Raw genomic sequence first — 19741 nt, forward strand, 5'->3', positions numbered from 1 at the left:
GTGTGCGGCTGTATACATTCAGTCGAAATGAAAAAGATAGCTAAGAAAATATGAAATGAGAGATTGGTGGTGCAAATTTAATATTTGAGGGTGTGCAAAATAGTCCAAAAAGCAGGATTTTAGGAGTAACCTATACAAATCCAGAGGGTGCAAGTGCACACCCTCATGTAGCTATAGATCCGCCCCTGCGTACGTTTTTCATAAAAATCATTTCTTCAATCATTTGATTCAAAAATAAAATACTTTGCCTTGCGGATCTACTCGCTCTGATACTAAATATAAGAGACAATATACTTTTTAGATTCATTGATAATTAATTGTATCTAGCCTATAATATATTCCCTCGGGCCTCAGCTTTTTTAGATTCATTGAAAAATAAATGTATTTAGTCTAAAATATAGACAAAGTACATCATTTTTTCAATGAATCTAAAAAAGTCACTTTTGCTTACGTATGAGGCCGGAGGGAGTAGACCATATACATTAAATTGTCAATTAATCTAAAAATTCGATTTTCTCTTATATTTAGGATCGGATGAAGTATGTTTTATAAGTATATACTTAGCTGTGATTTTCTGGATGAAAAAAATGAAAATGGTTGATGGACAACCAAATATTCAATTGACACTTTTTGAGAGAAAGAAATATTGAGAATGATTTGATCTATGAAGTGAAGATAGAAAGGTGCTCATTAGTGTCCATGCTTAATTCCGATTCGATTAGTAGGTAGGGACATCACATTATATATACAGAGGACGAAATTTTAACTTTGGACACTTCATTATTTCTTATAAGGGTGAAATTTCTAACCACTATACTATTAGATATTTAGAAAATGGTAGTGAGAAACTTTTTTTTCGAATTTAAAATTTCTAAAGTTTTGTAAAGAAACTCTATATATTGTACCGAGTGACCTGCCAAGGGCCCAATTCGCCTAGACCCAATAATTGACCTATTGGGCTCACCGTCCAAAAGAACAGGTCCAACCAACTCCGCCAAATCCTATGACCCAACTCGCCCCACGATCACATGCCGGCCCAAAACATAAAGGAAACATGAATTGGCAGGAACCACGCGGATACGCACGTTCCTCGGCCCCTCTAATTCCATAACTCGAGATCGTGAGTTAGGATGATTCCATCGGTTACTCCAAAGGCCGACATATAGTACCCTTATAAAATTATTCAAATATTAAAGATAATTAAATAATATTTAAACTCTTAAAAAATAGCAGAGACTAAAATTACACCTATAAAAAAAATTAGGTGCCAAAACATGTTATTTTTGTATAGGGACAAAAATAAAATTTAATTTTATATATAAGGACAAAATTTTGAATAATAACATGTGTTACACATTCAACAAGTCCATTTATTTGTATCCAACTTAAATTAAAGTTTGGTGTGATCAATTGGGATCAATGTTTTTAAAAAATGGATGGAATTGACCCGTTCATTTGGTAGTGAACTAGAAACCAATTAGTTCTTCAATTGAGTAGTTTGATTAAAAATATTGCATTATTAAACTCTATCTCTTCCTTATTAAAAAAACTCTACCTCTTAATCCTCTGTTTCTTAAATAAGGATAGGTTTAGATTTAACTTATTTTTAAGGATAGTCATTAAATCATCATATTTTGCTAAACAATTGTTTAAATAATTGTCACTAAATCATCATATTTTGTTTAAATTCTATAATATATTGTTTCTTTATTATGTATTGAGAATTCTATTGTCATGATGTCATATAGATATAGATAAATACCACTCAAAGTTGTACAACATGGTTTTCAGTCATAATTCGTCACATTTTTGCAGAATGATCATAAAAGATAATTGCAGGAAAACTTAATGAAAGTTACAAAGTTGTTACCCTTGAAATTCCTCCTCCGATGTTGTCATTGTGTTCATTAACAGACATTACTGTAATTTTTGTGATCCCAAAAACATGAGAACAAGTCTTCTTTAGCTTCGATTCTCCTATACCCATTGTTCGACCATTCGGTTCCCGTGGAATTTCTTACGGTGTAGTAAGTAACCAAATCATTTTGTATCCATTTTATGCCATAACCTACTATCACCAAAAAGTGTATGTTTGTTTGAACGACGCCATCTTCATTAGTCATCGTGGGGTATTTCACCCCCCGCTCCCCTGTATACAAAATCCTACATAAAAATTTTAAAAAATAATTAAAAACAATAAAAATCCAATATATGTAAATAATATAAATTTTACCTTTCTCAAGTATTCTAACCTCGGCGTCCATTCCATTCTGCAGATCACAAGTTCTGCCTCTCTAAGATGATCAAACATTTCCTCAAAGTAGAGCTTCTTCCATTCATCTACTTTAACTACTACCATCCAATCGCTGGCCGGTCTACACCAAGACTTTCGATACCCACGATGTTGGCTTGGTTTTTTCAAACATTTAAGATATGGACAGTCACGTTCTCGTACACAACCAAATTCTTTCATAAAATCTAACGTAACTGGCATTTTTTACCTGTGATTTCAAATCTTTTCGACAGTACTAAATGATTGTAAGGGTGTTGTTTCGACAATATTATTGGCTCAATACTGTGTTCATTTAACATCACTTCGAGAACGCAACACGCTGCAAAGACATAACAGGAATTGCATGGACCCTGGTCCTCGACGGGGTTACAGTGTATTAGCCATAGAGGAAAATCTCTTTCCCGGCGTCTTTGGCTCTCAGACAGCTTAAAACGTTTAGTTCTGAAAAAGGAATAAAAAAAAAATACACACAAATCGGCAACAAACGACCAATTTCCAAACTATCATAATAAGCAAAATATTCAAAATCGCAATTCCTAAACCAAAATAAAAAACCAAATATCAATCATACTACATTATTCCGAAGGAACAAATCGATAACAAACCACCAATTTCCAAACTATCATAATAAGAAAATTATTCAAAAGCACAATTACTGACATAAAATCAATTTGACAGAATAAAAAACCAAAAATCATGCAAATCAATTGAAAGAAATAAAAAAAAAACAAAATTGACCTGCGTTTGCGTGCCATTCCAAAGAAATTTGAACTTCAATAATCGATCACCTGGTAAAATAACATTTTAAGAATAACTATTCAAACCAAATTTTCATTTGAAACTTTTATAAAAAAAATTTTTACACAAAATTATGTAAAACTACAAGAATCTATTTTTAAAAAAATCTATAACAAACAGGCCCATATATATGATTTTGACCCCACTACTCGAAATTTCTGGATTCGTCCATGTCGAGGGCACTGTTTAGCAATGACCATAAAGTTTTTTTTGACAAATAAAGTTAATTCATATAAAAACATAATAAACATTCAAAAAAATATATAAAAACATAATAAAGTTAATTATTATAAAAAATTTATTATAAAGTTAATTACTATCAAAATTACTAAGTTACCATAAACATTCTTGATAATTTTTTTAATTTAATTGTCGTTATTGTCTTTTTGTTCCACTAAAAATGCAAAATCTTATATTGTTTAAATTTTCGTCAATTTTAGCAACAACTAAATATATATTTTCCTACTCAATTATACTCTATTTTTATTTGTATATCTACTCTTAATAACATAATAAATTTAATTACTATCAAATTTACTGAATTAGCCTAAATATTTCTAGTTAAAATTTCTAATTTAATGCTCTTAAAACGTTACGAGACAATTGTTGATAGTGATACATAATTTTTTTCACTAATATTTTATAAAAAAAAAAAATAAAAAAATTTATTCTTAATTCTAAAAAAAGTTAACTTATTTTTATAGAATAATCTTTTCTCTTTTTGATAATATAGAATAATTTTTTCTAATTTAATAGAATAAAAAATTTAAATATCGGATAAAAATCAATTGACCTGTGCATTCACACGAGTCTCTAAATTTATTTTTCCCCTAAAATTACTGCAGTCAAAAGAATCTACACCATTGAAAATATCAAATGTCCCTCATCATCTATTATGTTTGGTCTAGTGGTGAGGGGTTTGAGTAGTATGTTATATATTCGATTCTCAGCTCGTTGTATGCACTGTCAGTGTTAAGTTTTTTTTATTCATGCGTCAAACGATATACCAATGCATTTTTAAGGCACGAAGTTGTTTCCATGTGTGGAGAGTGAAGAAAAAAAAAAGTCTTCTTAAATGGGCCTGGTCCAAATTTAGTTGATGGGCTTTAGCCCAATAAGAAAGAGATAGGACATTATACTTTGGGGGGTTCGTATAGTATTAGTACGTTTCCACAATGAATTAAAAACACAAGACGCATAACATAACATAAATAACACCATTGTTCTCTTCCCTTCGATAAATATTAATAAACAAAGAAACAAAAGAAAGTGTTGTTAGGGTTTTGATAGTAACTCAGTGAGTGTTGAATCGAATCGAATCGAATCGAATCCATGGAAGCCATAACAGAGGGAGTTAACAACATCAACATTAATAATAACTCAAACTCCGATTCGTATAAGAAGAATCGCATTCAAGTTTCTAACACTAAGAAACCCCTCTTCTTCTATGTTAATCTCGCCAAGGTATCTCTCTCTTAACATACATAATCATTGTGTTTGTTTTGTTTAATTACTGTGTTTTTCTTCTTAATTTTGTTTAATTTGTTGATTTACGTGTTGTTATTATTATTGTTGCAGAGATACATGCAACAACATAATGAGGTCGAACTCTCTGCACTAGGAATGGGTATGTATATTATCCAAATCCCAACCACCTTTTTTTTTTTTTTTAAATATTTTTATTTGCAGTTAATTCAACTTTGAGGGTGTTACTTTTTTAAGAATTTTTTTTTAGGAAATTAATTGAACTTTTAAGAATGCCTCTGTTGGGGATAGATTGTATAGGTTTGTTTTGCTGATGTATAGTATGGTATAGTTAGGGTTGTAACAAATTATTGTAGAAAATCTGATAAAGACAAATTGGATAAACTATTACTTTTGAGCTATGAAGCATGGACTCAGACACGGACACCAAACATGACATGGACACTGACACTCGACACCGATAATAATATGGGGACACTGACACTCGACACCGATAATAATATGAGAATATGGCATAATTAAGTGTGATCATAAGTGTCGGTGTCCGACACGGCCGACATGAGACACTGCTAATTTGAGGATTAGAGGAGTGTCTATGCTTCATAGGTTTGGAGGTAGTGTACTAAGAGATTTATCTTTGATAATTGAACTATTCTGTTTGATTGAAACAGTTGCAACCGTATGCTATAAGTATATTTGCAACGATGAATGCAAGACTAGAAGGAATTAAGTTTTGGGATGTGATTATGCATGTAGAAACACATTTTCTTGAATAGAACTACATTACAAAATACAAACTTAAAATGTGGATGAAAATGCAGCATGTTTTGTGACTTATGTATATAATTTTCTTGTTTATCTCTTTTCCTAAGTAGAATCTTAATATGATTTCTGATTTTGTTTTCTTTGTCTTTGTTACAGCTATTGCGACAGTGGTAACTGTTGCTGAAATTTTGAAAAACAACGGTCTTGCTGTTGAAAAGAGTGAGATACTAGCTTTTTTCTACTTTTTTTCTTTTTATCCCTATAGTGCTCTGGTGGTTGAATTGTTGGATTTGATTAATGATGGAATATTGATGCAGAAATCATGACATCAACCGTCGACATAAAGGATGATTCTAGAGGTAGACCAGTCCAAAAGGCCAAGGTAATAAGGCTGCAAACAGTTTCCTTTTTACTCTATAATATTTGCTTTAGAGCAAGAGACCTGTTTGGCCTTGGTTCGTGCAAGTCATACACTTGCACAATTAAAAGAAGCTTCGCTAAATTTATAGTCAGGCCAAACAGTCTATTTCTTAGATATAGTATTCTTTATTACTTGTTCTAAGTTCTACATTTGATGAATCATGTTTTAGATTGAAATAGTACTTGGGAAGACAGCAAATTTCGATGAGCTGATGGCAGCTGCAGCTGCTGAAGATGGTGAAAATGGAGATGTTGAAGAACAGACCGCATGAAATTAAAGTAAAAAAACTACATCTGAATCGTTTGAAGATATGTAATCTTTAATGATTTGCATTTTTGTTGTTGCGATGTAGAAGACATGTCATTTATAAACCATCCTGCAATATTGAACGACAAAATTCCTTTGTCTCTTTTCAGTATAAAATAGGCTTTTCATTCTTTCTGGATTTAATTTATTGTTTTCTTCATTGCGAGATGAAATTTCTTATGTTCCGAACAATTTGGATGAACTTGAGCTTTTGTTTCCTTCCCTTTCATCCACAATTCCACACCACTTATGAAGATTGTAACCAAAAAAAAAAAAAACCACTTATGAAGATCAGTTTTCTGTGTTTTCTAATAGATATTGAAATTACCCCTTAAACTACCACAAATGAAAGTGCCCCTTATATAATAAATGTATACATTTTAAGGGATAGGGTAAATAAGAATTTAAATTATTTTTTTGTCAGGAATAAGTATTTTAATTTATCCATCCACTTGAAATCCACTTTTGGTAAACCATTTAAGATCTATTTAGTTTAACTGAAAAATCAACTGATGAGTTAATTGAAGTTTTATTGGTAGAGTGGAAGCGCCAAATACATCTTAACGCTTGATTTGAGCTTATTAACGATTTTTGAAATAATAAATGGACAATTTTTATGATGGAATTTTCCATTTTCCATTTCTAAACTTTCATCATAAGTGAACAACAACAAAAAATCTTATCAAAAGGATTTCTGCACAATATCCTTTAGTTTTATGACCTGTTGATGGTAATAAATCCTTTTATCAAAAGGGTTTAATACAAATCAGCTCACATGTCTTCAACAATAGATCATAAATTTCAAGTGGTCCATATAATTTTGTAAAATATTACTAAACGACCAAGTAAAGGTGCTAACGTTTTCAACCAAAAAAAAAAAAAAGAAAAAAAAGATGCTAATGTTTTAAAAACAGAGGGTTTTCTATTTTGCTAGTTCTCTAGTTTGCTACATTACAAAGTACAATAACAAAGAGTGATTTATGCTGCTTTCGCAACAATTCTTTTTTTTTTTTGGTGAAATCTTTCGCAACAATTCTAGCTTGAATACAACATGGTAAAATAAAAATAGATAGCACAGTTGATACTGAAATTGTACCACAAAAAAGTTGTTACTCAAACTATTTCAAAGTTATCTTAAACTTCTAATTAGTAATGCTTAATATACAGAAGAGATGCTTCGTGTTTGGAATCAAAGTAGAATACTTCATCATGTAATCCAACCAAACTTATTGGGATGATCAAGAGCTAACATCTCTACTAATTAACCAAAGCAGACCGACTCTCCCACGCATGCCTTCAAAGGATCCAAGTATTGGCTGGAGCTCAAAGAGTAGCAGACCAACTCTGATTCTCTGCTCTTAGCTCAGTTCTTGCTGTCAAATAACTTGACAGGTCCCTTCTCAGTTAGATTTCCTTATTAGAATGAGAATCGATGCATACCATCCAATTAGCTGCCAAGGCGGAGCTAAATCCAACACCTCTTTTACTAGACTTTGTAGCATATCCCTATTCCATGCTTGGACTGTAAAATTAATTGATGTTGCTGTAGCTGCAACATCTCCTTTGCCATGTGGCGCAGCTGCCAAGATATTAGTATGGGTGTGTCATGTTGAACATAAATAATACAGAGCAGCCCCTCATGCTACCACTCGGAGGAAACTAAAAACTGTAATGCCAGTATCTATGTCTTGCAACTGTGCAATTCATATCAAGTAGCTTTCTCCTGTACTTGGAAGCATTCGGTAAACATTTATGCTTGGCAAAAAGTTGGCATTATCTTCACAAAATGCTTGGCAAAAGATAACATGGATCGTCTCTTCACGCATGCTGTCACCGAGCATAGAAACCTCATTTTGTACTCGATTCATATACGAGGTATATGAGACTGCTGAGTTGATTAACCTTTATCTACGTAGAGTTTCCAAATGAAGTTTGGGAATTTCTTTACTCCGTGCTTTACTGCTAGCTTGTTACTTTTTGATCTTTGTTTTGTTGATCAGAAAGCATGGAGTCTTCAATCAGGGTCTGTAAAATAAACGAAGCCTCCGAAAGCCTTCCCTCATACAGGTATTTGTCTAATTTCAGGGAGTACTTGAAAGCAGTTTGGAATTCGATCTTATTCAGATCACCGGATATAATATTCCTCCATTCTTTTGATTTTCCTGTTTGACATACGCCATGTAGCAGGGCACTGAAACTTACAGAATCCATAAGAAAACCCTTACTCGTCATCTTAGTTTGCAAGGATTGGGCAGTGTCAACCATTCCATGTACACAAAGACAAACAATAATAGAATTATATGCGGCAATCACTTGACTCCATCCTTCTGATATCATCGTTACAAAGAAATCCAAAATCAAGGATCTGTCCTTGTTTTTTCTGATAAGATGTGTACTGTCTGTAATATTTGTTAAACCATTTATGAGGTAATGGAATGTAGTATCATTTGGAAGGCAGTTTCTCATCAGCATTAACTCAAAAAAGGATGCTGCTTTTTCGATTTTACAGGCCTTGCAAAAACCACCGATAAGTGTAGTGTATGTGACAACATTAGGCTCCAAATTAAGAGATTGCATCCCTCTGAAGACTTTTTCAGCTCTGCTCATATCTGCTATCTTGCAGAATCCATTGATCAAGGAGGTGTAGGCAACCACATTTGGTTTGTATTTCTGTTTCATCATCTGTCCAAACATCTTGAGTGCACTATCTAAGTCATGTTGCTTTACATATCCATCTATAACAGTGGAATAAGTGTATTCATCAGGGGAATGATGCACAATTTTCATCTTATTTAAGTATGATACAGCATCAGTCATCTTTCCGAATTTACATAAACCCTTAATCATGACATTATACCCCACAATGCCAGGGTCTATACCCTTACTCATTACGACTTCAAAAAGCTGTGTTGCCTTGTCAAGTTCATTATTTCTAATAAACCCGTCTATCAGGGTAGCATAAACATATTCATCAGGCTGTAAATTTCGGTCAAGCATTTCTGAAACTAGTAGTTTGGCATCAGGAAATTTTCCTTTCTTGCAGAGACCACTCATCAAAACATTGTAAATCTGAGCATCAGGAAATACACCCTTCTCTATCATTTTCTCCCGGACCATCAGTGCAACATCGATTTCCCCAACAGCAATAATTCCATGGATAAAAGCTCCATACGAAACCAAGTCCGGTTTATCTCCTGTTTCAGCAATCTTAAAAAGCATATCTGATGCCCTAACATAATCCCCTTGTTTACAGTAAGCATGCATGAGAGGTGTATAACTATACTTATTAGGCAGCAATCTCCTTTCTTTCACCCTCTCTATGAACTCTTCAGCTTCTTTAATCCTTCCATTACTACATGAAAAATTAATCAGAATATTATAAGTTGTAATATCTGGCTCACAAACCATCTCAGTCATCCTTCTCATCGTCTCAGCAGCTTCTTCAACCAAACCATGCTTGTATTGAGCATCAATAATAATATTAAACACTTGTACATTAACCTTCAATCCCATCACATTCATTTCTTTCAGAAGCTGATCAACTACTTGAAACTTCCCAGCCTTACAAAATCCATCAATCAAAGCACCATAAGTTTCTAATGTCGGCAAAAACCCTCTCAATTTCAGTTCCTCGAAAACTCTCGTAGCACCTTTGAGATTACCCATCTTGCAATACCCATCAATGATGACATTATAAAACACTACATGTGGAACACAACCTCTCCCCCATCTATCATTAATCAATCTCCTACCTTCCTCAACCTTCCCAAGATCACACAAACCCTTCACCACTATAGAAGTACTATAATTATCAACAACAACATCGACACCATCCTCGTCACCCTTCTGAAGCATTTTATCATACAGTTGACATGCAACATCAACTTTCCCATTTTTCACTAAACAATTAAGCAATGAATTATTAGCAACAACACATGGAAAACAATTATACAATTCACAAACCATATGAAAAATCTCAAGTGCTCTATTAACCAACCCATATTCACCATAAACACAAATAACATTATTCAATGCTTCAAGAGTAGGTTTCAAGTTTTGATCTTTCATATTGTTTAACACCATTTCAACCTGTGAAAATACTCTGTACTTTGCCATGAGGTTGAGAAGAGAAGAATAAGCAACACCATTGAGAGGAGTAGAAAAGGGTAATGTGGAAGCCCAGTTAAAGAACTTTAAACCATGTTCAGGGTTGTGGATTCGATCAATGACCAAATGGGCAACGTCGGAAACGATGATATCGGATTCGGCGAAACGGGATTGAAGAGAATCTTGCCATTGATGGGTTTTGAGGATATGGATGACGTCGATGACGAGGTTTTTGATGCGTGGGGGTAAAGAGGAAGATGGTGAAGGTTTTGGGAGGTGATGAGGTTTGATTCGAGAGAGAACGGACTTTGACATTGGGTTTCTGCAAGGTTCAGTGAGACTTGAGAGTGTTAATATTAAACGCGAAGAGTTGAAGTCACATTTTGTCTTGTTAATTCTCTGTTTTGGTGGGAAAGAGGAAAATAACCTCCATGTCCGTGCATGAATGAAGCAGCATAATTTGTAGTAGGGTGTTCGCGGTGCGGTTTGGTTTGAGCATAAAAGTAGTCATACTAACCGCAAGAAAAAAATGTATGTGGTTCGGTTTAGTTTGGTTGGTTTTTAAAATGTTATCTAAACTAAACCAAACCAAACAAATGTGGTTAGAATTAATTCGGTTTGTGAGGTTTATCAAGATATAAAAAATATGACAATATTTTCAACTTGTTACAAAATGAACATAGAAAATTTTAATTTATTTTATTATTTACATGATACAATATGCATATACATAAATTGCATATATATGTAGTAACCTATTTTTAATAACAACAATATAGTTCTAGATCGCGTTTTATGGACTCAATTTGAGTTGATAGAGCTAAGTTAAGTATTACGGTTTGGTTCGGTTTTAAGAAATGAAAACCGCAAACCAAATCAAATCATGCGATTTAGAAGAAAAATGATCTGTGAGGTTAAAACTAAATGCGATTTTTTGTGGTTTCAGTTTGGATTGGTTCGGATTGTGATTTTACTTTTGGATTGGTTCGGATTGTGATTTTACTTTTAGATTGGTTCGAATACGATCACCCCTAATTTGTAGACTTTAAAAACACACCGTCGGTGTAAATTAATTTTACACCAACAAGCAACATGAATGATTTAAAATTTTATTGTCATATTAAACAAGTGGAATGACGTGACAACATACATTCGTCGATAATGTTAAATTATTTTAGAGTGACATTGTATTTTTTTCTTCTCAATTTTGTATTTTATATTGTGCAGAATCATCTTATATTATAAATTTAATATTTTCACTGAAGCGACTTTTCTTTAACCTCTCATGGGAAATTATCGAAAAAATTGCCTGTTGTAATTTTGCACATAGTCGTATATAAGGACCGACCGTCCGATTTCAAACATGCCTGTTGTAATAGAATTAATTTGCACTGTCTAATTTATAATTAATGACCTAAATTTAAAACTGTGTAAAATTTGTGTGAAACTTTACTCTAGCGAATCTCAATCTGGAAATTATTACTCTTCTTAACCTCCGTTGGTTGTGAATCTCAGCCATAATTTTAAAGAATCTGCACATAAATATACATATCTTCTAGTTCTTGCTACTAGTGTATAGACTATAGACTTTGTTTGCCATATGCTCGATTTTTTTGTTGCTTTACTTTGGCTTTATGCCATGGGTGGATGTTCCTCTAGACTTGTTTCGTAATTTCGTAACTAAAGTGCTATCTCCGCATAATGTTTGAAAACATTGTGACACCATAATTTTATTGAAGTTTCAAAATGTAATTTTTGTCAATTCAAACAGGCACAGTTCGTTAAAAGATTGAAGAATTAAACACTCAAATAATATTAAGCAATGCCACATGTTCGAACATATATTTGTCCCTCACACATCCTTTACTTTCATGTTCAAAGAATATAAGAAAGACTTTTAGGAAGAAACTTTGCAGTTTTTTTATAAAATTAATTACACTAATTGTTTTCTTTTATATGATACTCTGAGCTCTTTTGTATTTTGACAAAACTATGACGACATTCTTGGCTGTTCACTATCATATTGTAACTATTTGTCTATTTATTACAATAAATAGTCAAAAATTATAATTGAAAACACGGTAGTTAATGTTGTACTATTTGGATTGGAATCATCAATGACTACCTCTATCCACCCACCCAAGCAATGGCGTTTAGTTCCTTAAATTTGGAATCATCAATGAAGTGTTTTTTCTAGGGGATCATCAATGAAGCTTGAAAGGCACAAAGTATTCCAAATACAGTATGTTGGTTTATTGATAACAAAGACTTCAGTAAACTAAAGCCACTAGGAATAAATCAGGGTGAGAAAAATATAATTTAAATGATAAGAACTTTTGATGATTTTAAAAAATAATTATTAATAAGAATAACGGTTTAAACTTGCCACTATAGGCTTTCCAAAGAGGAATAAAGAATGAAGCTAGGAAAAGAAAAATGTTGGAATCCTTTTTATCAAAATTAAGTGATAGGCAGGCATGTTCCTTACCACTCTATTACACCCAGCAACCTTAATTCCTGTCACATCACCCATATTCTGTCAAAATTCTGGTATTTTTTCCTAGCTCTGAAGCATTACTCTTTCTGTACAATGCTCTTTATCTGCATAGTTGTTCAGTCAAAATTGTTCACGCTGTTAGCAGAGAACGGTGCAAACAATCAACGGGAAAGTCAACACATCATATCCATGTGATGTGAAACAGCAATGTCACCATGGTCATGTACTAAACGTTTCATGCCAATGGATAATCACAAAATTTAAGCTCAATTTTGCCTTCCGATGCAATTATGCTCTCTCCCTTCCCGTTCATTTATTCCCAATACACCCTTTCACAGTAGTTCTGATGCAATTTCTCCAATGCAGTTCAACCAAACTTGGCTCCGCGAACAAACAGATTGCTTCCTTCAACAAGATTTAATGGAAACATAAACATAATAGGATACCTTTAAACAGGGTGCACTTAGCTGTCCACCTTCAATCCTACGCATAAGAAAATAAGATCCATGTCCGAAAGCCGAAACCTGCCTCTGTACTATGTAGAAACGAGTTCCTTTCACAAGTACTTCATTGAACCATGTGCATACCAGTGCCGAAAGAAGCCCTCCAGACAGCCTCAGAATCTGAAAAGGGTGCTCACTGTACATCAAGACATCCGCTCTCCACTACACAAGACCCAAATTGCAAATCAAAGTACTTCAAGTCTTCAAGAAATTCCCAGATCATGACAAGAACGCTTTTCCTTTTCCACTTCAATGAGAAATAGGTATTGAGGGTTAATTCTAATTTAACTTCATATTCTACCAAGGCATAAAACACCAATTGTTAAATCTACACATCATCCAGTAACTAACTTAGATGTTTAATTATTCATACAAATGGGTTTGAACGGTACTAAAGGTGACATATCAAGAATGAGGGAGTAGTGGAGCTACAAGTTAACCTACAGCACATTACCAGAATAAGATAATATAAAAGAACTTAAAACCAGCAGGCATGTCAATAACAAAAATGCAATTTGTCTGGAAAATAGAATATCAAAAGGGATATTAGACTTCATTTATTAAAAATGAGTATTGTGTTCCCGACCATGATTCTGAAATTATTTAGTATACTGTAACTATCTTAAAACAAACAACTATGCCTAAATTGGAATTCATATGATGACATTTATATTCATGCGTGCGTACATAAAAATATTATTTTCCTCCAAAACAAATAAGAACTGATTTGAAAGATATACAAGTGCCTTAAACACTAGAAATCCAAAATCCACTCTAAATTTTCCATTCATTGTAAATGAAATGAATATTTGATTTATTACTATCAATCTCATAAAAGGATCCACGAATAAATCAACAGACAGAAATGCATTTTCTAATGAAAGACATAGAAAACAATTACATGTAGAACTTTCATAAACGGGCAAGATTTGTATGCAATGACAGTAATAAAAGAAAAACAGTGTAATGTGTGTGGAAGAGGTAAGAGTATTTAACAACTTACAAGAGTTTATATGGTATTTGCCTTCTGAAATACCATCTTTGCCGAAATATTATTCAGGGAGGTACAAAGAGCTAACTGAGTGGAAATAAGTAGTGTTTGACAGCTTGTATAAATGAGATGCCATCAAATTTTCAGGCTTGTTACTTAAATATTCAAGATGTACAAATGAATGGAATACAAAGAATATGAGATCCGTTTGGGTCGTTGCCCTACTAAATTCAACCAACTTCCCTAATCCACTAACTTCACTGCCCAGATAACAAGGACTGCATTGAAGCCAAATAGCCAGAATCGAAGGGAGGTTTTTTCCTCTCGGCCAACGCTACAATCACCTTCGCTTTATCAATCTTCCCAAATCTCTTTAGGCCTTCCAGTAGCATAAAGACGGTACCTACATTCGGAAACCAATTTTTTCGCATACTATCTTTACACATGATGTATGCCTGATCAAAATCATCTCTCCTACACAAATAATGAATCATTGTCTGGTAAATATTAGCACTAATCTTATAACCCTTCCTACGCAACCCATAAAAAATCATCACTGCCATATCAGGAAAACCAGCCAGAAAAAAACCCTTGATAACCAAAACTATCGTAATCTCATCAGGCGTAACCCCAATTCTCCGCATCAAACTCATCAAATCATTGGCATCCCAAGCTCGCCTAACCGTAACCAAAAACTGAATCCGAACATTAAAAGTATGAAGATTCGGCATACAACCCTTCAACACCATACGGTTCCACAATCCATTACCAATCTCCCATCTCTTATGCTCATAAAACGCTGACATAAGAGTCGTGTAAGTAACAACATCAGGCTTAACACCCTTATTATTCTCACAATCTAACATAAACAAATAAGCCTCTTGAAGCTTTTCAAGTTCACAAAAAGCCTTAATAGCAATGTTAACAGAATAAACATCTAACCTAATGTTAAAATTTTCCGGAACTTCGTCAATAAACTGAACAGCAGAATCAAAATTCCTCGTCTGAACCAAAACATTAAGAGCAGCATTGAAAGATTTAACCGTTCTAACACATTTAAAATTGTGCATTTGATAAAAAGTATCAAGAGCGTGTTGAATCATACCAGCTTTTCCATATAATGTAATAATCCGAACAACGAAACCTTCGCGGCGCGATTGAGGTAAGGTTTTCTGTTGTTCAAGTAATTGTTCGATGTAATCGAATCGTTTAGCACCGGCGAGTCGTGAAACGGTGTCGTAGAAAGCAAAACGGTTTTCGATGAGAAGACGGTTGGTTGCATTGGATTTGAAGAGATGGAAGAGTTTGTGTGGGTCCCGCTCGGATTTGAGAATTTGGAGAATTGGTGGTTGTGAGGGTTTAAGGGCGGCGGCGGCGGCGGAGGTAGATGAATAGAAGTTTTTGTTGCAGAATCTGCGAGTGGATCGCAGAGAGGGCAGTAGCATGATCAGGGAGAGAGTGAGAGAGGATCATGCTCAATGACGACGACGGTGGTGGTGGTTGTGGTGACGGTGGTTGCGGTGGTTGCGGTGGTTGAAGTGCATTTGATTGGAATAGGGTTTAGGGAATGAATGAATGAACGAAGAAGCGCCACCGTTTGATTGAACTCGGATTTCTTTTCCCCCATTTTCTCATCGCTGGGTTTTCATTTCTTTTTGTTTTACTTATTAAATGACAAGTATGACCCGTAAACCAAATGAATGAAGATATATGAATATGAATATTTATCCGTCAAAAATGAATATGAATATTTAATTTAATATACTTTTTTTAATAAAAAATAAACCAGTGAAATTGGGGATTGATAAATTGATAATGATACTTTGGATATTCAGCATTTTATTAGACCACTTTATTTATTTAATTAGGATTGAAAAGGCTTTTTTTTTTTTTTTAAATAATGTATTCTGGAATTTGTGGAGACTAATTTTTCAATTGAGATCAATTTGAGAGATTAATCTCTTTTAATAATTTTTTTTCTAAGCCACTAGATTTGGTTTAGTGTTGAGGGGTTTGGATAGTATGTTATATGTTCTGAGTTCGATTCTCAGTTCATTGTAAATAAAAAAAAAATAAAAAATTATACGCGCCTGTAAATGAAAACTTACTTTAGTCCCTGCGAAAAAATTAAAACAATTTTTAGTTAAGGAATGAAATAAGGGACAGTTTTTTTGTCTAACAGCCTAGTGGCTTGAAATTACACCTTAAAGGTGAATAAGTGGAGTGTCCGCGGTTCGAACTCCAACTCCTACATAATATATACGATGTTTCTATCAGCTGAGTTAAACTTAGGAGACCGAATGGACAATTTTTTTTTAATGGTTTGTTTGGCGTTGAACTTGAACCAACCAATTACCCTTGAAGAAACTAGGAAAGCACTTTTTAGCATGCAAAACTTTAAGCCACTGGGATAGCCTGATAGGATGATTTGCATCTTTTATTCTTCAATATTTAGTGACATTTAGTTGCATGATCATATAGTACTTACTTTGTTGTTCCGAAATTTGAGATATATCTAACATAGTAATGAGATTATCGTTACTTTGATCACAAGGGCGTGTTTATTTGACTAAAATGACATAAATTTGAGTCATTTCTTTGGATAATGTTGCTTACAAAGTTATGGCAAAAATTATAGTCGAGCATCTCTTATCATTCATTGTGTATCTTCAGATACTCTCGATGTTAATTGGCAAAGTTTTATCATTCATTGAAATGTCTTGGTTATAACATTTAAGATGCGATACGAACCGAAACCCTTTTAAAACGAAAAGAGGAACAACTTCTATTTCACACATGAACTTTGTTGATGTTTCTAGTTGTTGAGGCTTCATCTAGTTGACTTGATTTATTTAGATTTTTTTACTCCTGTATCCCTCTTTTTCTGCTAAATTTGAGTAATACCCCTGTTTTGGAAAAAATTTGCGTAATACCCCTGTTTTGAAAGGAATGTGGGTGGAACAGTGTAAAGCACATGGCGGAATCCAGAAATGTGCCATGTGAGGGCAATGGCGGAAATGGCATCTATGCCATGTGAGGGAGATGGCGCAATTCCCATCTAGGCCATTGACTGCCTCGGTCAGCGCAAGAGTGCAGGGGAATTCTGATCTTTGCCAGTTTTTTTTTTTTTTTTTTTTTTTTTTGTCTTTTGCTGTTTTTTTTTTTCATTTTCATTCAAACAAAAAAAAAACTCTTTTTTTTTTTTTAAATCTTAAAATTATTATTAAAAAAAACTTAATATAATTTAACACAATAAAATATTATGATACAAACTTAATATATATTGCGAAATATTTTTTATTACAATAGTACTAATAATACAAACTAAAACACTATAGGCATCCACCGGTGCCACAAGGGGGACGAGTACGAGCACGAAGTCCAACTCCAAATATTTCTACATCACCGTCGTCCTCGTTTGGATTATTATCTGGAACTCCAAGAAAATTTATACCTTCATTGCGTGGAGCGGGTTGACCGAAAGCCGACGTTGAACCTTGACCTTGAGTCCACGTTGAGTTTAAATAATTGCCTGATAATTCTGTCCACGGTAAATCTTGAGAGACTTGTTGGGTTTGTTGGGTTTGTTGGGGTTGTGTGAATTCACCAGGTGGAAAATAATTTGAGTAATTCTCATTGAATTCTATAGGGTATGCACCAAGCGAGCCTACATTCATGTACTGGCGGCATAAGATTGCGAAAAAAAGTCCAACGGCTTTGGCGTGGGTTGATGATCTCCCGAAACCAAAATGGATGCAAGCATATGATGGAGGTATCCGGTGGGGTCACATGACAAGTAATCTGGCTGAGGCAATGAACTCAGTGTTCAAGGATATCCGCGGGCTACCAATCACAGCTTTGGTCCAAGCAACATATTATAGGATGGCAAAACTTTTTGTAACACGAGGAAAGCAGTCAGCAGCTGTGTTTGCTTCTGGTCAACAGTATACTGAAGCGTGTCAGGAAAGGATTTCAGAGGCAGTGCATAAGTCAAACTCACATGTAGTCAACCAGTTTGATCGGCAAAATTATACATTTATAGTGGAGGAAACTGGGGATCCCCATGAAGGCCGACCAATGGATATTTTTAAAGTAGAGTTGAAAGAAAAAATGTGCGACTGTGGAAAGTTCCAGGCTTTACATTTGCCTTGTTCGCATGTTATTGCTGCTTGTTCTCATGCTAACCTTTCCTATGAACCATTCATTGATGATGTCTACAAAGCTGCCACTGTATTTGCTGTGTATGACAGACCCTTCCCAGCAGTTCGAAACCAGGGTTTGTGGCCTGATTATTTAGGTGACGTTGTTTGCCCCCGCCTCGATATGAAAAGAACTAAGAGAGGACGTCCAAAAAATTCTCGTATTAGAACTGAAATGGACGAGTTCGAAAAAAGAGAGAATCGTTGTGGCTTATGTCGGGTGCCGGGTCATAAGTGTCATGAATGTCCTAATGCAGCCGGACCCTCAAATTAAATGTAATTTTTTTTAATGTAATTTCTTCCGTACGTGTTTCTATTATGTTATCAATAAATTAATATCATATTTTAAATAACACATATTATTGTCCACATTCATACGATATCAAAAAATAAACTAAAATTAGTAAATTTAGGATTACATCATTAATAGAATTACACAAACATAAAACATAAAATATTGACATAATATGAAAAATAAACCAGATACAATAATTTTATATTTTCTTAATCATTTTCAATCATAATAATTTTTATTTTTATAAATTATTATTATTAATTTCTTTTTTAAAAAAAAAAACATTTTTAAGTATTTTTTTTGAATGTAAACGAAAAAAAAAAACAGCAAAAGACAAAAAAAAAAAAACATAAACTGCAGCAAGGACTGACGCGGACTGACGCGCGCGCTGATCTAGGCCGGTCAATGGCGGATTTCCCGTTTCCGCCATCACCCCTGCATGGCACGTTTCCCATTTCCGCCATTACCCCCTGCATGGCACATTTCTGGATTCCGCCATGTGCTTTACACTGTTCCACCCACATTCCTTTCAAAACAGGGGTATTACGCAATTTTTTTTAAAAACAGGGGTATTACTCAAATTTAGCAGAAAAAGAGGGATACAGGAGTAAAAAAATCATTTATTTAACTTCCAGGGTAGAAACTTATTATTTGAGATTTATTAAACCTTCAAATAATCTTACGTTCTTCATAAATTGAACTTTTTGTGAATGATTAACGACTTCATCTAACTAGACAGTCTTGATCCGTTTAAATACAGAAAGTCATCGAAAAATGTGAGAAATACATGAGTAAATTTCATGATAGAAGGATGAAAAACTTATGAGTTTAAAGAGTACGCATCATCAATGTAAATTAATTTCATGAATAATGCTAGCAACACACTCTTTAACAAACACACTCCAACACACTCTTTTTTATTGGTTGAAATTCACATGGGTCCCATAAAAAAATGTGGATCCATATAACTTTTATGAGACCCATATAAATTTTAACCAATAGAAGAGAGTGTGTTAGAGTGTGTTTGTTAAAGAGTGTGTTGCTAGCACTCCTCTTAATTTCACACTAACAACCAATAAGA

The 19741-nt window shown here is 33.9% G+C and overlaps 4 protein-coding genes across 4 annotated transcripts; 1 reads left to right on the forward strand and 3 right to left on the reverse strand.

The window, feature by feature from the left end:
• Positions 1 to 1907: 1907 nt before the first annotated feature.
• LOC123896697 lies at positions 1908 to 2494 on the reverse strand. The gene is made up of 2 exons (XM_045947055.1): positions 2253 to 2494; positions 1908 to 2163 (listed from the first exon to the last, which is right to left on the reverse strand). Exons 1-2 carry the CDS (start codon positions 2492 to 2494, stop codon positions 1908 to 1910), a joined length of 498 nt encoding a protein of 165 aa, XP_045803011.1.
• A 1807-nt stretch (positions 2495 to 4301) lies between these two features.
• Positions 4302 to 6290, forward strand: LOC123898341 (uncharacterized protein At2g34160-like). The gene is made up of 5 exons (XM_045949271.1): positions 4302 to 4555; positions 4670 to 4718; positions 5498 to 5560; positions 5659 to 5723; positions 5932 to 6290. Exons 1-5 carry the CDS (start codon positions 4424 to 4426, stop codon positions 6031 to 6033), a joined length of 411 nt encoding a protein of 136 aa, XP_045805227.1. The 5' UTR covers positions 4302 to 4423; the 3' UTR covers positions 6034 to 6290.
• A 588-nt stretch (positions 6291 to 6878) lies between these two features.
• LOC123899562 (pentatricopeptide repeat-containing protein At1g52620) lies at positions 6879 to 10676 on the reverse strand. The gene has a single exon (XM_045950728.1). The coding sequence runs from the start codon at positions 10488 to 10490 to the stop codon at positions 8031 to 8033; it is 2460 nt and encodes an 819-aa protein (XP_045806684.1). The 5' UTR covers positions 10491 to 10676; the 3' UTR covers positions 6879 to 8030.
• Positions 10677 to 14287: 3611 nt separating this feature from the next.
• Positions 14288 to 15858, reverse strand: LOC123898800 (pentatricopeptide repeat-containing protein At1g80150, mitochondrial). The gene has a single exon (XM_045949816.1). The coding sequence runs from the start codon at positions 15609 to 15611 to the stop codon at positions 14424 to 14426; it is 1188 nt and encodes a 395-aa protein (XP_045805772.1). The 5' UTR covers positions 15612 to 15858; the 3' UTR covers positions 14288 to 14423.
• Positions 15859 to 19741: the final 3883 nt, after the last annotated feature.

The sequence above is a fragment of the Trifolium pratense genome, linkage group LG7 (genome assembly GCF_020283565.1).
Source record: "Trifolium pratense cultivar HEN17-A07 linkage group LG7, ARS_RC_1.1, whole genome shotgun sequence".
Lineage (NCBI taxonomy): Eukaryota > Viridiplantae > Streptophyta > Magnoliopsida > Fabales > Fabaceae > Trifolium > Trifolium pratense.